The 14,225-nt window shown below is 27.6% G+C and overlaps 1 protein-coding gene across 1 annotated transcript in view; it reads left to right on the top strand.

Annotated features, from left to right (window-relative positions):
- Positions 1–531: 531 nt before the first annotated feature.
- Positions 532–14,225, top strand: part of prage — a 75,255-nt gene continuing 61,561 nt past the window's right edge. The window contains exon 1 of the mRNA XM_065508478.1: positions 532–1,435. Coding sequence (XP_065364550.1) covers positions 1,321–1,435 — 115 coding nt within the window. The 5' untranslated portion in view covers positions 532–1,320. The remainder of the gene's footprint in view (positions 1,436–14,225) is intronic.

Below are 14,225 nucleotides of genomic sequence, written 5' to 3'. Positions count from 1 at the left end.
AAAGAAATTTATTTTAAAGCATAATTTGGTGAAGGGTATATAAGATTCAGCACAGCCGAATATAGATCTTTTATTTTTTTTTTTATTTTTAAATTTTAATTATTTTTTCACGTACTTTTTTCGCTGTCCATTTTGATCGATATAAAAGTTGAAAATGAATGATTTAGAACATATAATATCTGACATATTTTTAAATGCTAACGTGATTACAAAAACAATAATTTGTAACCTAATCGTCAATGGAAGAAACAATATTATAAAATTATTAATTTATTTACATATAATCCCCCACATATTATTAAATATCCCCAACAAAATCCCCACCTTTGACTACAAATATGCCAGTATGGCAAGCATGCATGAGAGTGAAAAAAGTTAAATGAGCAAATGAGGCAAGAGATACATATACTCATGAACGTTTGTCGAAATTAAAATCAGTTTAATTTTGAACGTTTCGCGTGTAAGTGCGGATTATCTCTACGATACTTAAGAAAAGAAAAAAGTACGTGATTGGATTGTATTTATCTGTAAAAAAGTTAATAACAAATATGTATCTATCTTTTTGAATAACATAAATTATACGAATAAAAACTATATTGAATAAAATGTAAAAATATTGAGAAATACCTACAAAAATAAAAAAATTGTGTACAATCCCTATGCATAAATATATGTACATATGTATGTATGTAGATACCAACTCGACACATGTGACAACATAAATCAATAATAGTTTTATTTCTTAAAGAAATTGCATTTAAAAAAAATTATAAAATAAACTAATTCAAAATTGATCTATAAAAGAAATCAAAATCATGAAAATAATTGATGTACCTATAAATAATAATAATAATACATACAAATATATCTACAAGTATTAAGTATATACAAAATAAGAAAATTGAATAGTAAATTTTCGAGATATTAGTGTTTTTTATCAACGAATATGGCTTTATCATTTTCATCTAATTATAATGCTGACTTCACGGATACAATGAGGTATTTCTCGGATTCTGATGAATTAGTTTATTCAAAACAACGAAGTATACACAGTACAGAAATATTGATGCTAACAATCTAATCAAATCAAATTAAAGAACAAAGTATAAACGTGTTGCAAAATAGCAAAATACATGCCTTAAAAGTAAAGTTCAACAAGATCTTAGATATCCTCAAAGCACGCGAAATAAATTTTAAATCGAAAATAAAACGTATACGTCAATTAACTATATTTCGAATACTATCGACTTTAAATAACAATTCGTGAGAAATTCGTTTTAGCAAATTTAATAATAAAAATACAAATAAATAGTTAACAATATGGATACATTTATGGATTATATGCAAAACATGGATTATGTGTCGTTTATGTTAATCTGTGCACCTATTGTTGCGGTTGTTATTTCTGGAATATTAGCTATATGTACAACAAAAAGTAAGTTTAATTTCTCATTTGTAGCAAATATAAAATTTTTATTTAATTTTTCTAAACATACAGACAGACGTGACATTTTGAAATATTGGAGAAGATCTAACAACTTTTTGTAGATAATCAATGATGTAGATATTATAAGAAACGAATTTCTACATTTATTTTTCAATATACACCATTTTTCAATATATCGTCACCTAAAATGCAAAATAGCGTAACAACAAAAATACCAAAATCGAATGTTAGGTAGATAATGATGAATAAGTTAAGAAATAATAATAAAAAGCTAAATTTCAATTTGGAAATGCGTTTGTCATTCTGTTTAATGATCAAATGGGAGGAATTAAGTTTATATCATAGATATTTTCAATTTTTCAATGAATTTTTGTCCATCACTTTAAAAATGTTTGAAATGATGTTACGTTAATTTGCATTTTAGGTGAGGATATGTACTTGTGACTACGATTTTGCAATTAATGATAAATAATTTAGATATAATACGGTGTGTACATAAAAAGCAACAGAAATCCTTACATGGCTTTAAAAATACTATTATCGTCCATTCGTCCACCACAATAGCGCTAGTAAGAATCAAAGACGTCAGGTACATACATATTTGTCACAAATTTGTTTTCTCTATTTAAGAGTATAAACATTATTGTGTTTATAAACATATGTTTAGAAATATGTACATATATTTAATGGACCATAATAATTAAGTAGTTAATTGTTTACTTAAAACTTAATATTTTCGAAAAGTATGGGATTTCATATTGAAACTACTAAAAAAAAGTTTGCGTTAATTTTGTAAAAAATTACATTTTTTTAATAACTCATGTTATATTTTGATATAAAATTCGATTTATTAATTTATAGCTTCTTATTCTGAAGTTAGAGCGAGCATTGTGAAGAAAGCTTTTTTAAAAGAAAAAAATTAAAAAGCTCAACACATGTTTCAAATTTGTTTCTATTTTTTTTCTTTTTATACATATGTATATTTATGATTATTCGTCAATAAAAATATAATATTTCATGACTAGTATTATGAAATAAATTTGTATAATAATTGAATTTGGTCAAAAGCAAAAAATCTGACTTTATATACAAATTACTGCATAATAGAAAATCGCAGTTTTTCAATGTCTAATTTTTTGTTGGTTTTTTGAAAAATTTTTAGTAGAAAAATTAAAAATTTAGAAATATGTAGATAATTTTCAAAAACAATAAATTTATAAAAATATCATTGAATTTCTTTTAATTTTATAAATTGTATTTCCTTCTGTATTAACATGCTGCCTCCATAGGCTAGGCAAGAACCATTGTAATCCATTTTTTTCCTGGAAATATTCCAATATAGAATTTTAGTTATAACTGTTTATTTCTTTAATTTTAAAGGAAAAATATTGAAAAATTTAAAAAAAATATATCAGATTAGGTGATATACTACTAAAAGTTAAGAAAACTCAATGAGTTTTCTTCATTAAAAATTTTAATTTTTAAAGTTCCAGTTTTCTTTCGGCAATTTTTATTTTTCTCTTATGAACTTGCCTTTACTTGATACAGAAAACTTTCACCAATTTCTGTAATTTCACACATTTTGTTACAAAATAAATGCTTCTGATACGAGCATAGTGTTATTAGTCATTTTAATTTCAATTTCCACGCATAGTTACATAAATAACTTTAGTATAAGTAGGTATGTACATTAGAGCGACTCACAGAAAAAAGTGATTTTGTTACCCTCCTTGAAAATAAATCTATGTTTGTTTTATAATGTTTCAAACATGATCAATATGGGTATAAAAATGTCACTCGTAGGCCCAAAAAATTTTACTTTTTCAAAATTAATGATTTTTTCATGGTACTATAATAGCAAAATTCAGTAAAATTTTAAGTTGGTCGAGTGTGAAAGAACAAATTATTATTACAGAAATTTATGTAAATATCCATTGTTCAACGTGTTTTTAATAAATAATATTTTCATATACATATGTACAGTGGTGGCCAGCTAATTAGGGACAAAATTGTTTGCTGAATTCCACGGGATTCTCAATTAATTTTTCAAATACAGTAGTTTTGACTTACCTGCCTTTCACTTAAGAGCATTTTGCATATAAGTGCACAAAACTTGTGTTTTGTATATTTATTTACCAAACTCCATATAAATTCGTTAATTTAAGTGCATTGTTCATACCTGCACATTTAAGATAAGTGCATAATACTTTTGGAAGCTATAACTGGTTTTCATGAAAAAAATTTAATTTAGCTGCCTAATACAAAATTAAATCAAAACAAATAAAAAATATACGATTTTGAATGAAAAACGACCTTTTTTTTAAAAAAAATGGTCCAGCTCACGAACGGTTATCACTAGACATTTTAGGAACATCATAAAACAAACCACGGTGTATTTAGAGGGGGTAATAGAATCCCTTCTTTTATCACCATACGAAGTGAGTAACTCTAATATACATACATACAAACATATTTATATAGTAAAGCATGTACATTAGACCGTACCTCAAAAAAAAAATTACCCGTACAATGTGGTTCTGCAGTAACGAAAAAAAAAATAATTTTTTGGTATTATCGAATTACTTCGTTAGCAAAACTTTAATGATTTCTTGCGAGCTTTAATTTTCTGACATTATGGTGGTAGGAACACAGATCTGGTGGATAAATACTAGAACGGAATACTTGGTCAATGGCCCTTAGAGCAAAACATTGGTCTTCTCGAGACAAAAACATTGATTTATCATACTTTAAGATCCGACTGTAAATGCCAAACATATAACGAAAAATGTAAAAAGGCAAAAAAAATAAATTTTTTTTTTTCGTAACTGCATTGCAGAAATACTTTATTAGGGGGTGTTTAGGTTTTTGCTTGTAAGGTGGTACGGTCTAATGTACATACATATGTATGTTAGTTGAGTTGAGTATTTTAGCATCAGAGTTCCGAAGGTACATATATTATTGAGTGTATCGTCAAGACTTGCCCATCCTTATCATGTGGGTTTGTGGCTTGATAAGCTAGTAGTATGTAGATCTTTTTGTTTTTTAATTATTGAATATGAAGAGGTGCGATAAAACTTTTTGTATTAAAACGCATGTAAGACATGTGCAATTGTTAATTTTTATACATACAGTGACGGGCTGTATTAATCGAATTTTGTGCGCCCTTATCATCATTTCAATTTCGGATATAGTAATATATTCCGTCATTACCAGAGAAACCTGTATCATGCAAATGCATGATTCATCCGTTTCAGAACATTTTAAGCATTTTGGCATTGATTTGTATGTGCATATTTTTGCATTTATTAGTTTTTACAGCATGTTTATGGCATATTTTGACTTTTTAGACCAAATTTTACACGAATATAGCTTTTATATTTTTCAAACTTATTTTTATTGAATCTGCCTAAACATTGCTTATCATAGTGTTTGTATTAATAAGTAAAAAATCAGTTTGGAAACTTTTAGGAAAATAAGAATACGGTTATCGTAGCGACCATAGAGCGGAAACTAGAAAATAACTCAAACGAAAAAATTACTCAAAAAAGTTACACATACGAGTGATGTTTTTGTTTTCACATAGTTTTTTTTACTAATATATTCTCACCACTTAGGTTTTTTACAGGAGAGTTTCCGCTCTATGTGTATTCTCTATGGTAGCGACTGCTAATTATGTACATATATGAGAAATGTTATTGTTTGAATTAGAAATCCCAAGTAAAAATTGTAAAAAAATCTACTTTATTTATTAATTTTTTTTTTAACATTTTTCAATATGCAAATTACGTTATTAAACAAATTGTATTAATTTTTTAATAAAAATTATTTTCTGGCTTTAAAAAATACATATATAGATTCAGCTTTTTTTGTAGCATATTTTTTTAAAGAGTATATTTTTCGGATTTTTCAGCATATTTTATGCGGATTCCCTGTTCATTACTTTTGAAATGTCTTGGCCTAATTTATGAGAGAGAATCCCCCAAAAAGCAGTACCGTTGGGTACAGTACATAAAGTCTTAATTGTGTCTTAAAATTGTATATCAAAAAACTAAAATAATATTTAATATTTAAAATACTGAGTGGAAACTTTTTCGGGAATTTCTTTATACGTTTGCTTTTTAAATTTACAATATTCAGATTCGCTGTGATGTGCAAATTTGTCGATAATTGAATAATTCCATTATATCCATAGATTATTTCGGTTTTAGCAACAGAAAGTCAGTTGAAAAAGAAGGATTACGGTTGAAATAACCAAATATTTGTCATTCAACTATAATTTTTCAGTCACATCAGAAAAATTCGGTCATAAAGAATGTAAATGTTATGTTCTTAAGGTGCCTAATACTACAACTTCTAAAGATATTCATATTTAGGAATAATAATAATAATTTGTTTATATGAGGCCGCAGAACAAAAGGTACTTTTTGCTCATTTCAAATTTTTGGAAAATTGAGTTTTATTTATTTCGCCCCCTTAAAAAACTGCATGAACCTGGAAATGGTAACAAGTTTCTTACTTATCAATAGATACATCTAACTGCCATAAGTCTCCACATTAAACGTTAAGGATTTTTGATATAAAACCGTTTTAATATCAGAAAAATAACCTTTTGTTAAAAAATAAAGAAAAACAAAATTAAAAAGTATCAGCCTAACTACAAAAGACTTAATTAAAGTCGATTTTAAGTCCATAAAGTTGACTATTATTTTAAATTTCGTACCATAAAACAAATTTAAAATATTATTTAAAATGTTGTTTTATTATTTAAAAAAAGCTTTTTGTACTGAACTTTTATGTACATTTTCTTTTTTTAATTTTTTGAAATTTCTTTTTTTATTTACATTCATTGAAAAATATTTTCGATTAATTGAATGTATGTATATGTTGGAAAAAGTTTTGAAGCTTTTTTCAAATAAAAACAAATGTTCTATTTCAAAATAATGTCGACTTTAACAAAAATTAACTTTAAATTTTCTTTCATAGTTAGGGTGTATGTTTTTTATGCTTTTTTTTAAACGATAATATTTTAAATTAATGTTTTTAATCCTGATCTAATATATAAACAAATTACACATTGAAATTAAATATATTATTTTTGTCGTTTTATACTAGTGTTGAACGTTTTGCTAACTTGATTGTTTCTAGAAGATTTCAACCCAAATATTATAAAAATACCAAAATACCAATTTTTGAAAAAAATGCGAAAAAGTACCTTTTGTTCTGCGGCTCCTCATATATAATCTAACAATAGAACTTGTTGAATTTATACAAACTACGAGTGCGACAAGACCACTCTTATATTATAATAGCCACTCTTATATTATAAACATCGTGCAACTAAATATAATTGTTTTATACTTTTTTTTAAACGCTGGTAAAAGTCTATAAAGACTGCCTATTCGAAAAAACCTTGCTGGTATTTGGTATAATTTGGTATTAAAATCATCCAGGGAAGGCAAAAAATCCGGGAAATTAGGAACCCTAACACCGACCTAATTTTTAGATTTGACACTGTTGGTTTTCGTAATTTATTTGAAACATTCACTTATTGAACAAAATACATTTGTTTTTATTATTAGTCAAAACATCGCCAGACCTTGCCCAATATAAAAGAAAGTGTGGTTTTCTGTTTGCGCACATTCAAACATATGTATATACCTACACATACATACATACACACATACGTCCATAGATACTGATTTCAAAGTGTTGAAATTAAATTCATCTGAATAAAAATGTTATTGTGTTGAAATTATGTAATTTTTTTTTATTTAACGTTTTTCAGGGCGATAGATAGCGAAGATGATGACTGAACCGCATGATTAGCATAAATTAATATTAATTACGGTGATAAATGAATGAATGGTTAGATACAATTTTAAATGTTTGAATTTGTATGTATGTGTGTATGCATATGCATATTTGTATTTGTTTACATTAACTCATGATTTACTCATACATAATACATATCGCTCATTTGCGGCAAAAACGTCATAACTCAAAATCGGGGTGATTTGAACTGAGTAATATAAAATATGCGCCGTTCTTTAGTCTTTCATATAGTTTTATCATTTTTCAAAAAAGTTAATTATTTTTTGTATGAGAGTGTTTTTTTGTTGTAAACGTCAAAATTAAAATTCATGTTTTCTCGTATATTTGACAAGAAAATTTAGGTTTTATGCAGATTAGAAAGATATTAACATCTACTATTTAAATCAGGTATTATTTCTGAAATCGCATGATCTGTTGAAAATTTATTTAAGAAATAGTAAAATGTCATAAAACATTCATAGCCGTTTATCTCGAAATGACTTTTTTGAATTATGACATTGTTGCAGCAAATGAGCGATATGTATGTACATATGTAGATAAAGGGTCTTTCATTAAGAGATTCCAATCTTTAAATATAAATCAATTCTGATTTGCTTGAAAGGCCTATCGATACTATTATGTATGGAATATAACATCGTGCAAATCTCCGCCGCGGCTTCGCTGGGCATCCATTCTATGACTCTGGCTTATATATGGCCCATATATACAAGAAAATTAATAACATGGTCAAATCGAACGATCTCATGTGGATTGGTATCGTCCCAAATTCGAAAATGTAGATTGCTGATTCCAGAAATGGGACCACAGCAAAATGGGCGAAGCTCGCGGAACGTTGCCCGAACAGAACACCCAGTTTGATAGAACAATTTTATCATTTGCACGTGTTGTTGAACGTTGTGATTTAGCTAAACAAACTGAAAAAAACAATTCGACAAATGTAGCTTCAACAATATGACCGCTATCAACTGTCAAAGTTCGGAAGTCGCTATTGGAAGACCCTTTACATATATACCACCTGCGTACCTATGTATGTATATAGTATTATGTATTTCGCAATGCCTTCCTTCACTTCATTTCTTTTGTATTTAAATGTTACTTTTAATGAATGATAGAAACACTTTTTGACACTATTTTTTCTATTAAAATCACTATTAAAACATTTTTACAAAACGAAGAGAAGCTAAACAAAAGTAAACGATGTCTTGACCTTCAAACGACCACAAGATTGTGACGCTATTTATTGATGCCAAACAAAGTGAATAATTTATTAAGATTCTTGCTGTTCTTGCTTGTGCGTATAGCTCAGTAAAACGTTTTCCAAATTTTGAAATGATTTCGATACAAAACACTGAATTTATCATTAAAACAAACAACAGATTTACACAATAAAAATAAAACAACAGTATGTTTTAAAATGTCGGTCAGTATGTACTGTGCGGACAGAAAAAAATCGTAGTAATCATTATGTAGAAATTAAATTTAGGCTGTTTAATTGGTATATTTAATTATCAAAATTATCAAATTCAAAACTCAAAATTCAATAGAAAATATCAGAAAATTTTGTTTTTGAGCACATGAATACTGATACTGAATTATGATATAATTGAAACCAGTTCAATATGTGATAAACATTTTAATTAAAATATAGTTTTTTCTGAGTATCAATATCAATACAAAAGTGGGGTAAGCTACCTTTTGGTATTCAAAAGCATATCGATGGCTTAATATAGAAAGGTCGTATCTCGTTTTTTTCAAAATCGGGTATTTTACATATTCTGGTAGACAAAACTCAAGTACATCTCTCTTAAAAAATTCAGTTTCCTATGTTTACGAATAACAGATTTATAGTAATACAAAAAAACTAACTCATTTTAATAATAGTTTGAAAGAAAAAGCGCTAACACATTTAATGTTGAAAGCTTATTTTTTGGTTTATATTAAAACAAACAACTTTTATAAAAGTATATTTTGATATATTACAAAAAACTGTTGAAAATTTAGTTTTCAAATGCGAATATCTCCAAAGCTATATGAGATATTCGCGAGACAAGAAGATTCTATATATGGGGACATGAAGATTCTATATATGTTTTTGAAATCGGAACGCAAACGAAGAAATAGTATCGTTTTAAAAATGTAACATACCCGAGGTTTCCTACTTTGGGCACCCCTGGTCGCGCCCTGATGTGCCCATGATGTTCAAATTCAAAACTAAACTTCGACAGACTCAGGTTATTTATTACACAAACCGAGTTTTCATATCAAAAATATACAATAATAATATTAAAAAACACATAAGTAAGTGTGAATGGAATGGAAAACATTATTTGATGAAATCAATTGCACTTAATACATATTTTTATTTATATATCGTTTGGTATTTCTCACTCAATTCCCTCTTTACCCTCAACTCAACAATAATTAATAATAAACACAGTAGGCACGACCGATCACATTTTGGTACATTTTAATACAAAACCACCACTAAATAATATACGGTGGACACAATTTTTCAACAAGATCGGTCAAGAACTCTCTGACATTTTGGCCAAAATGGTGTTTTTTCTCATCTATGTAACTTATTACCCATTGTTCTTAGCATAATGTGTACCAAATAGTTTAAGATTTCTTCAATCTTTCAAAAAAAATTAAAAAAATTTTAATTTTTTTTTTAAATCAAAATCTTGTTTGACTTTTTTTAAATGGTCCCTTTTTTCTCAATAGAAAGCTTAGTTATTTTCCTTGAAGAGCTTTTTGGTCGCTTAGTGGGATGCGAGTGGGATATATATCAAAATAAGTGTTTACAAAAGATTTCAAAAGTTGGTTCACTTGACATGAATTCCCCCATATTTAAAATCCCATCACTAATACGTACTGTATCAACCACGTACTTACTCGTGCTATTATTCAATGTTTTAAGTTTTTTCTCACAAAATGTCGTTTTAACTTTCACTTCTTTCTCAACAACTTTTCGTTTTACATGCTGTTGCAAATGCTTTTTTGGCTTTATAATCAAATCAACATTGGTTTATTTATTTTACGAGCATACCCTCAAGTTTTTTTTTTGTTTAAACTGGTTTTGAGTTTTGTATTTAAAATATGGAAAAGTTTCCTTATATTTTTGATTAAGTGTATCTATGTACATCGTACATACATGCATACATACGTACATATTATATAAGTATGTATGTATGTATGTTTGTTGCCAGATTTTTAAATTTTTTGTTATGTCATGTAATTCTTTGGAAAATTTCCAATGCTTAGAAATAATATTTATAACGTAATAATCTTACGGCTAGGCCTCAAAAATAAGTCTATAATTAGGAGACGGATTTACACACGCGGAGAGAAAAAACCTTGGAATTTTGAAAATGTAATATTGCTTGATGTGATGCCTTTAATTGCGGAAAGACTACTTACTATCTGCTAAACAGTTTACTGCTCCAGTTATAGTAGATAATCTTTTAGTGAATCTAATTTTTACTCACAATTTGATAATCGTTATAACTTACATGTTGCAGTATTTCATTTTCCATTATTATAGTATCTGAATATTTTGTGGATCCTTTAAAGCTGTTTGGTTGAATTTTTTAAATACATAATTTTAATTCGTTGTATAATTTTTTTTACAATTGTCCAATTCACAATCGGTGTCGTAGCTTTGTATCGTTGTATGTCGTAATTTTTTTTTATTAATATTTTGTTTGAGACATATTTATGACATACAATTTACAAATAAATAAATTTTTACAGTTTCAATAGTAAGATTACATATTTTGTGTTTAAAGCTACGTTCACAATGGCAGTGTCACTTTACATTGCCACCCACTATGCACTCAAATAAAGAAATGTTAACTGTTCTAAATACAGAGTGAAATTTTGACCAAATTATTTGTCAAATTATTGAAAATGTACCATAAATAAACAATAAAAACTTTAAATTCTAATTTTATTATTATCAAAATAGCACACGGTCTCTAAAATTTTCTGGCCCACAATCAAACAATCAGCAAAAATAATTTGACAGTCCAGTATGTCTGTAATACATACTCATTCTTATATTACGAGAATCCTATATGTTTCCACCAAATACCTTATGAATGAATGAATCTGACAATGAATGAAATCTGTTCATAGTTAAAAGGAACACGCTGTCCCAATCACCCCTAAATTTACATCCTGTCCACAATACAATTTCTTTACCTCTGTAAAAATCTATTTGCTGAAAAAAAATTTCAATTATTTCCACAAAAACATACAAAGAAATAAACTTAAAATGTTTAATTTTATTGACAGAATTTGTCATTTAATACGTAACATAGGTCATGTTCAGGGCACACTTAGAAAGGTGACTGCGATAAAACAGCTGATTATTTTTTTTATTAAGTTTGAATTATCAATTCACTTGTGGTTGTTGTGGCGAAAAATACAACAAACCCAGAAGCAAAAACAACAACAAGCAACTTTGACAATTCACCTACTTTTTAACAAAAACAAAGTACCTGTTGTTTTTGTATTGTTGTAGTGATGCAGTCACCTTTCTAAGTGTGCCCTGGGTCATGTTAATGATAACATTTGAATGTTAATTCCAGAGTTAAAATAGTCATCACTCTGGAGTAGAAATTGTTCGACGCTGGATAGCCAAATTTGAAATCAAATAAATACAAAAGATAAATAAATATAATTTGATACAGAGTAGAGTACTCCATCATTGGATTTAAGCATAAACTATACGAATAATATATCGAGCCCTTAGCGCCAAATTATCGTAAGTAGAGTTGTGTAGCTCATGAATGACCTAGTTCAATTGAACTATTCACTCAACTGAGCGAAGTGAATCATTCATCATACTGAGCGTTTTCAGCTCAGCACTGAGCGTTTTCAACTGAGCGGTTTTGTTTTATGCTCATGTTTCTTTCAGTACTCATGAAAGAGCTGCACAAGCACATTCATTGGACATCTTCAATGTTTCATGCATTAAAGTTTAATGCATAAAGTTTAATGATTAAACACATTCAAGACAGCAGGCTACCAACTTCAATCTGTCAAAAATAAAATGCACACGTTTATATGGAGACGATTATTTTAACGACAACACAGCTACACGGCCACACGCTAAGGGCTCGATATCATCACCGTATTATCAATTACGATTATTGATTACGATTAACTATCTTATATTACATATGCAGGCGCGGTCCCAGATCAACCATTACATATTTTACATTTTTCTTTTATTCCTTTAATAAAGTAATAAAATGTGTTCTATAATAGAAAATAGTTATAATGAAAACATGCATATATTAAGGACGTTTATCAGCTTCCACAAAGTGTGTATGTACTGCTAATCATTTTTGAAATTCGGCAGCCTCAGACTCCTGAAGGTTAAGAATTTTCAAGAATAAATGGAAACATTTTCAGAATCTAAAATCTTCTCCCATCAACCAGGTATTACTTTTATGATAGCTAACTAAGTTTTTACCTATAACCATGCTTGTATCTTTTCCCTTTTTTCTTGCTTATTTTAAGTTTTTGAGCACATTTAAACTTGCCTTACTTATTAGCAATTAAAATAAATAAAAAAAATATAAAAAACCTATAACTATACAACCCGTTTTTTAGTTTTTATATAAATTTATATTGATGATAGGTTATTTTGGTTTCAGAAAACCACAAATCGAAATGACGTAAGACACATAGCATAAAGTGTACTTTAAAAACAGATTTTTTAAACTAAAAAATTGTGATTCAATATCTCAAGTAGATTCCATTTTATATAGTTCTTTGCTTCTCCTGTAAACTTTTGAAAAGCGATGTTACGTCATTTTACATTTTAGGTGACGATATGTAATTATAAATTTCAAATGTGTATTGTATTATTAACTAACATGTTTATCAACATTCAAAATACTATATTGTGAAAGTACTTTTGTAGAAAATATTTTGTAATTAATTTTCATAAACATATTGTGCCTATATTTACGCATTTTCTATAAATTTACATGAAAACTTATTACATACTTACTTTATAGTAGTAATTTTACATGCACTTTTTAGAGTGTAACTAAATTTGTGTGGACTCCTTCAAAATGTACAATTATACCACGGCAGATCAATTGGAAATATTAATTTAAGACGGCTTAAAATATGTACATATGTATATAGTACATATGTATATGTTTTTGGCCGTTATCATTATTATATTTTTTAGATGATCTTTTATGTACGTCTGTTGAGAAGGCTCACTGGCATCCAAAATGTTTTTATAACAATATTTTACAATTAGTATGTAGTATGAAATGAATTTAACTCTGATTGTTTATTTGTTATTATAAAATTGTTTATTGAAACTTAATGCATGTATATTTTCTATTAATTTTTTTAGCTTTTGTGTACATATGTACATATATTTACAGAATATTTTGTATATTGTTTTATTATAAGAGAAAAATCTGTCACGTACGATATTAAATTTTATTTATTATAAAATCATCCAAAGATTGTTTTTATTTAAATATGACGGATTGTAAAGGCAACATATTTGGTTAAGTGTAAGATATTAAAGGAAAACATAACGCCTCTCACGATTCGCATATTTCTACATGTACCTCAAAATTACTTCCGTTTTATGTCACGTACGATATACACTTATTTCGCTCGATATTTCGGACAGCAATGTTTCGAAAGAACTTTTTATTATTTAAAAATATAGTACCCACTGAATGGAACATAAAGACAAAATTATTTTTCAGATACTCTTATTTTTGCAAAATCTATTCCACTCTATAGGCGTACAAATAAATGTCACGTACGATGATATGGAATTGCCCATATGTATGTATGTATATGTAAACCGTTGTAATGTATAGGTTACTCTATACATTCCAGATAATCTATCTTGAAGTCAATTGTCTCTAAGCTATCAGACCATCTCTTTGTAATCCAA

Source organism: Calliphora vicina, chromosome 4, assembly GCF_958450345.1.
Source record: "Calliphora vicina chromosome 4, idCalVici1.1, whole genome shotgun sequence".
Lineage (NCBI taxonomy): Eukaryota > Metazoa > Arthropoda > Insecta > Diptera > Calliphoridae > Calliphora > Calliphora vicina.
The sequence above is the reverse complement of the archived record's forward strand: the minus strand, read 5'-3'. Positions and strand labels throughout refer to the sequence as shown.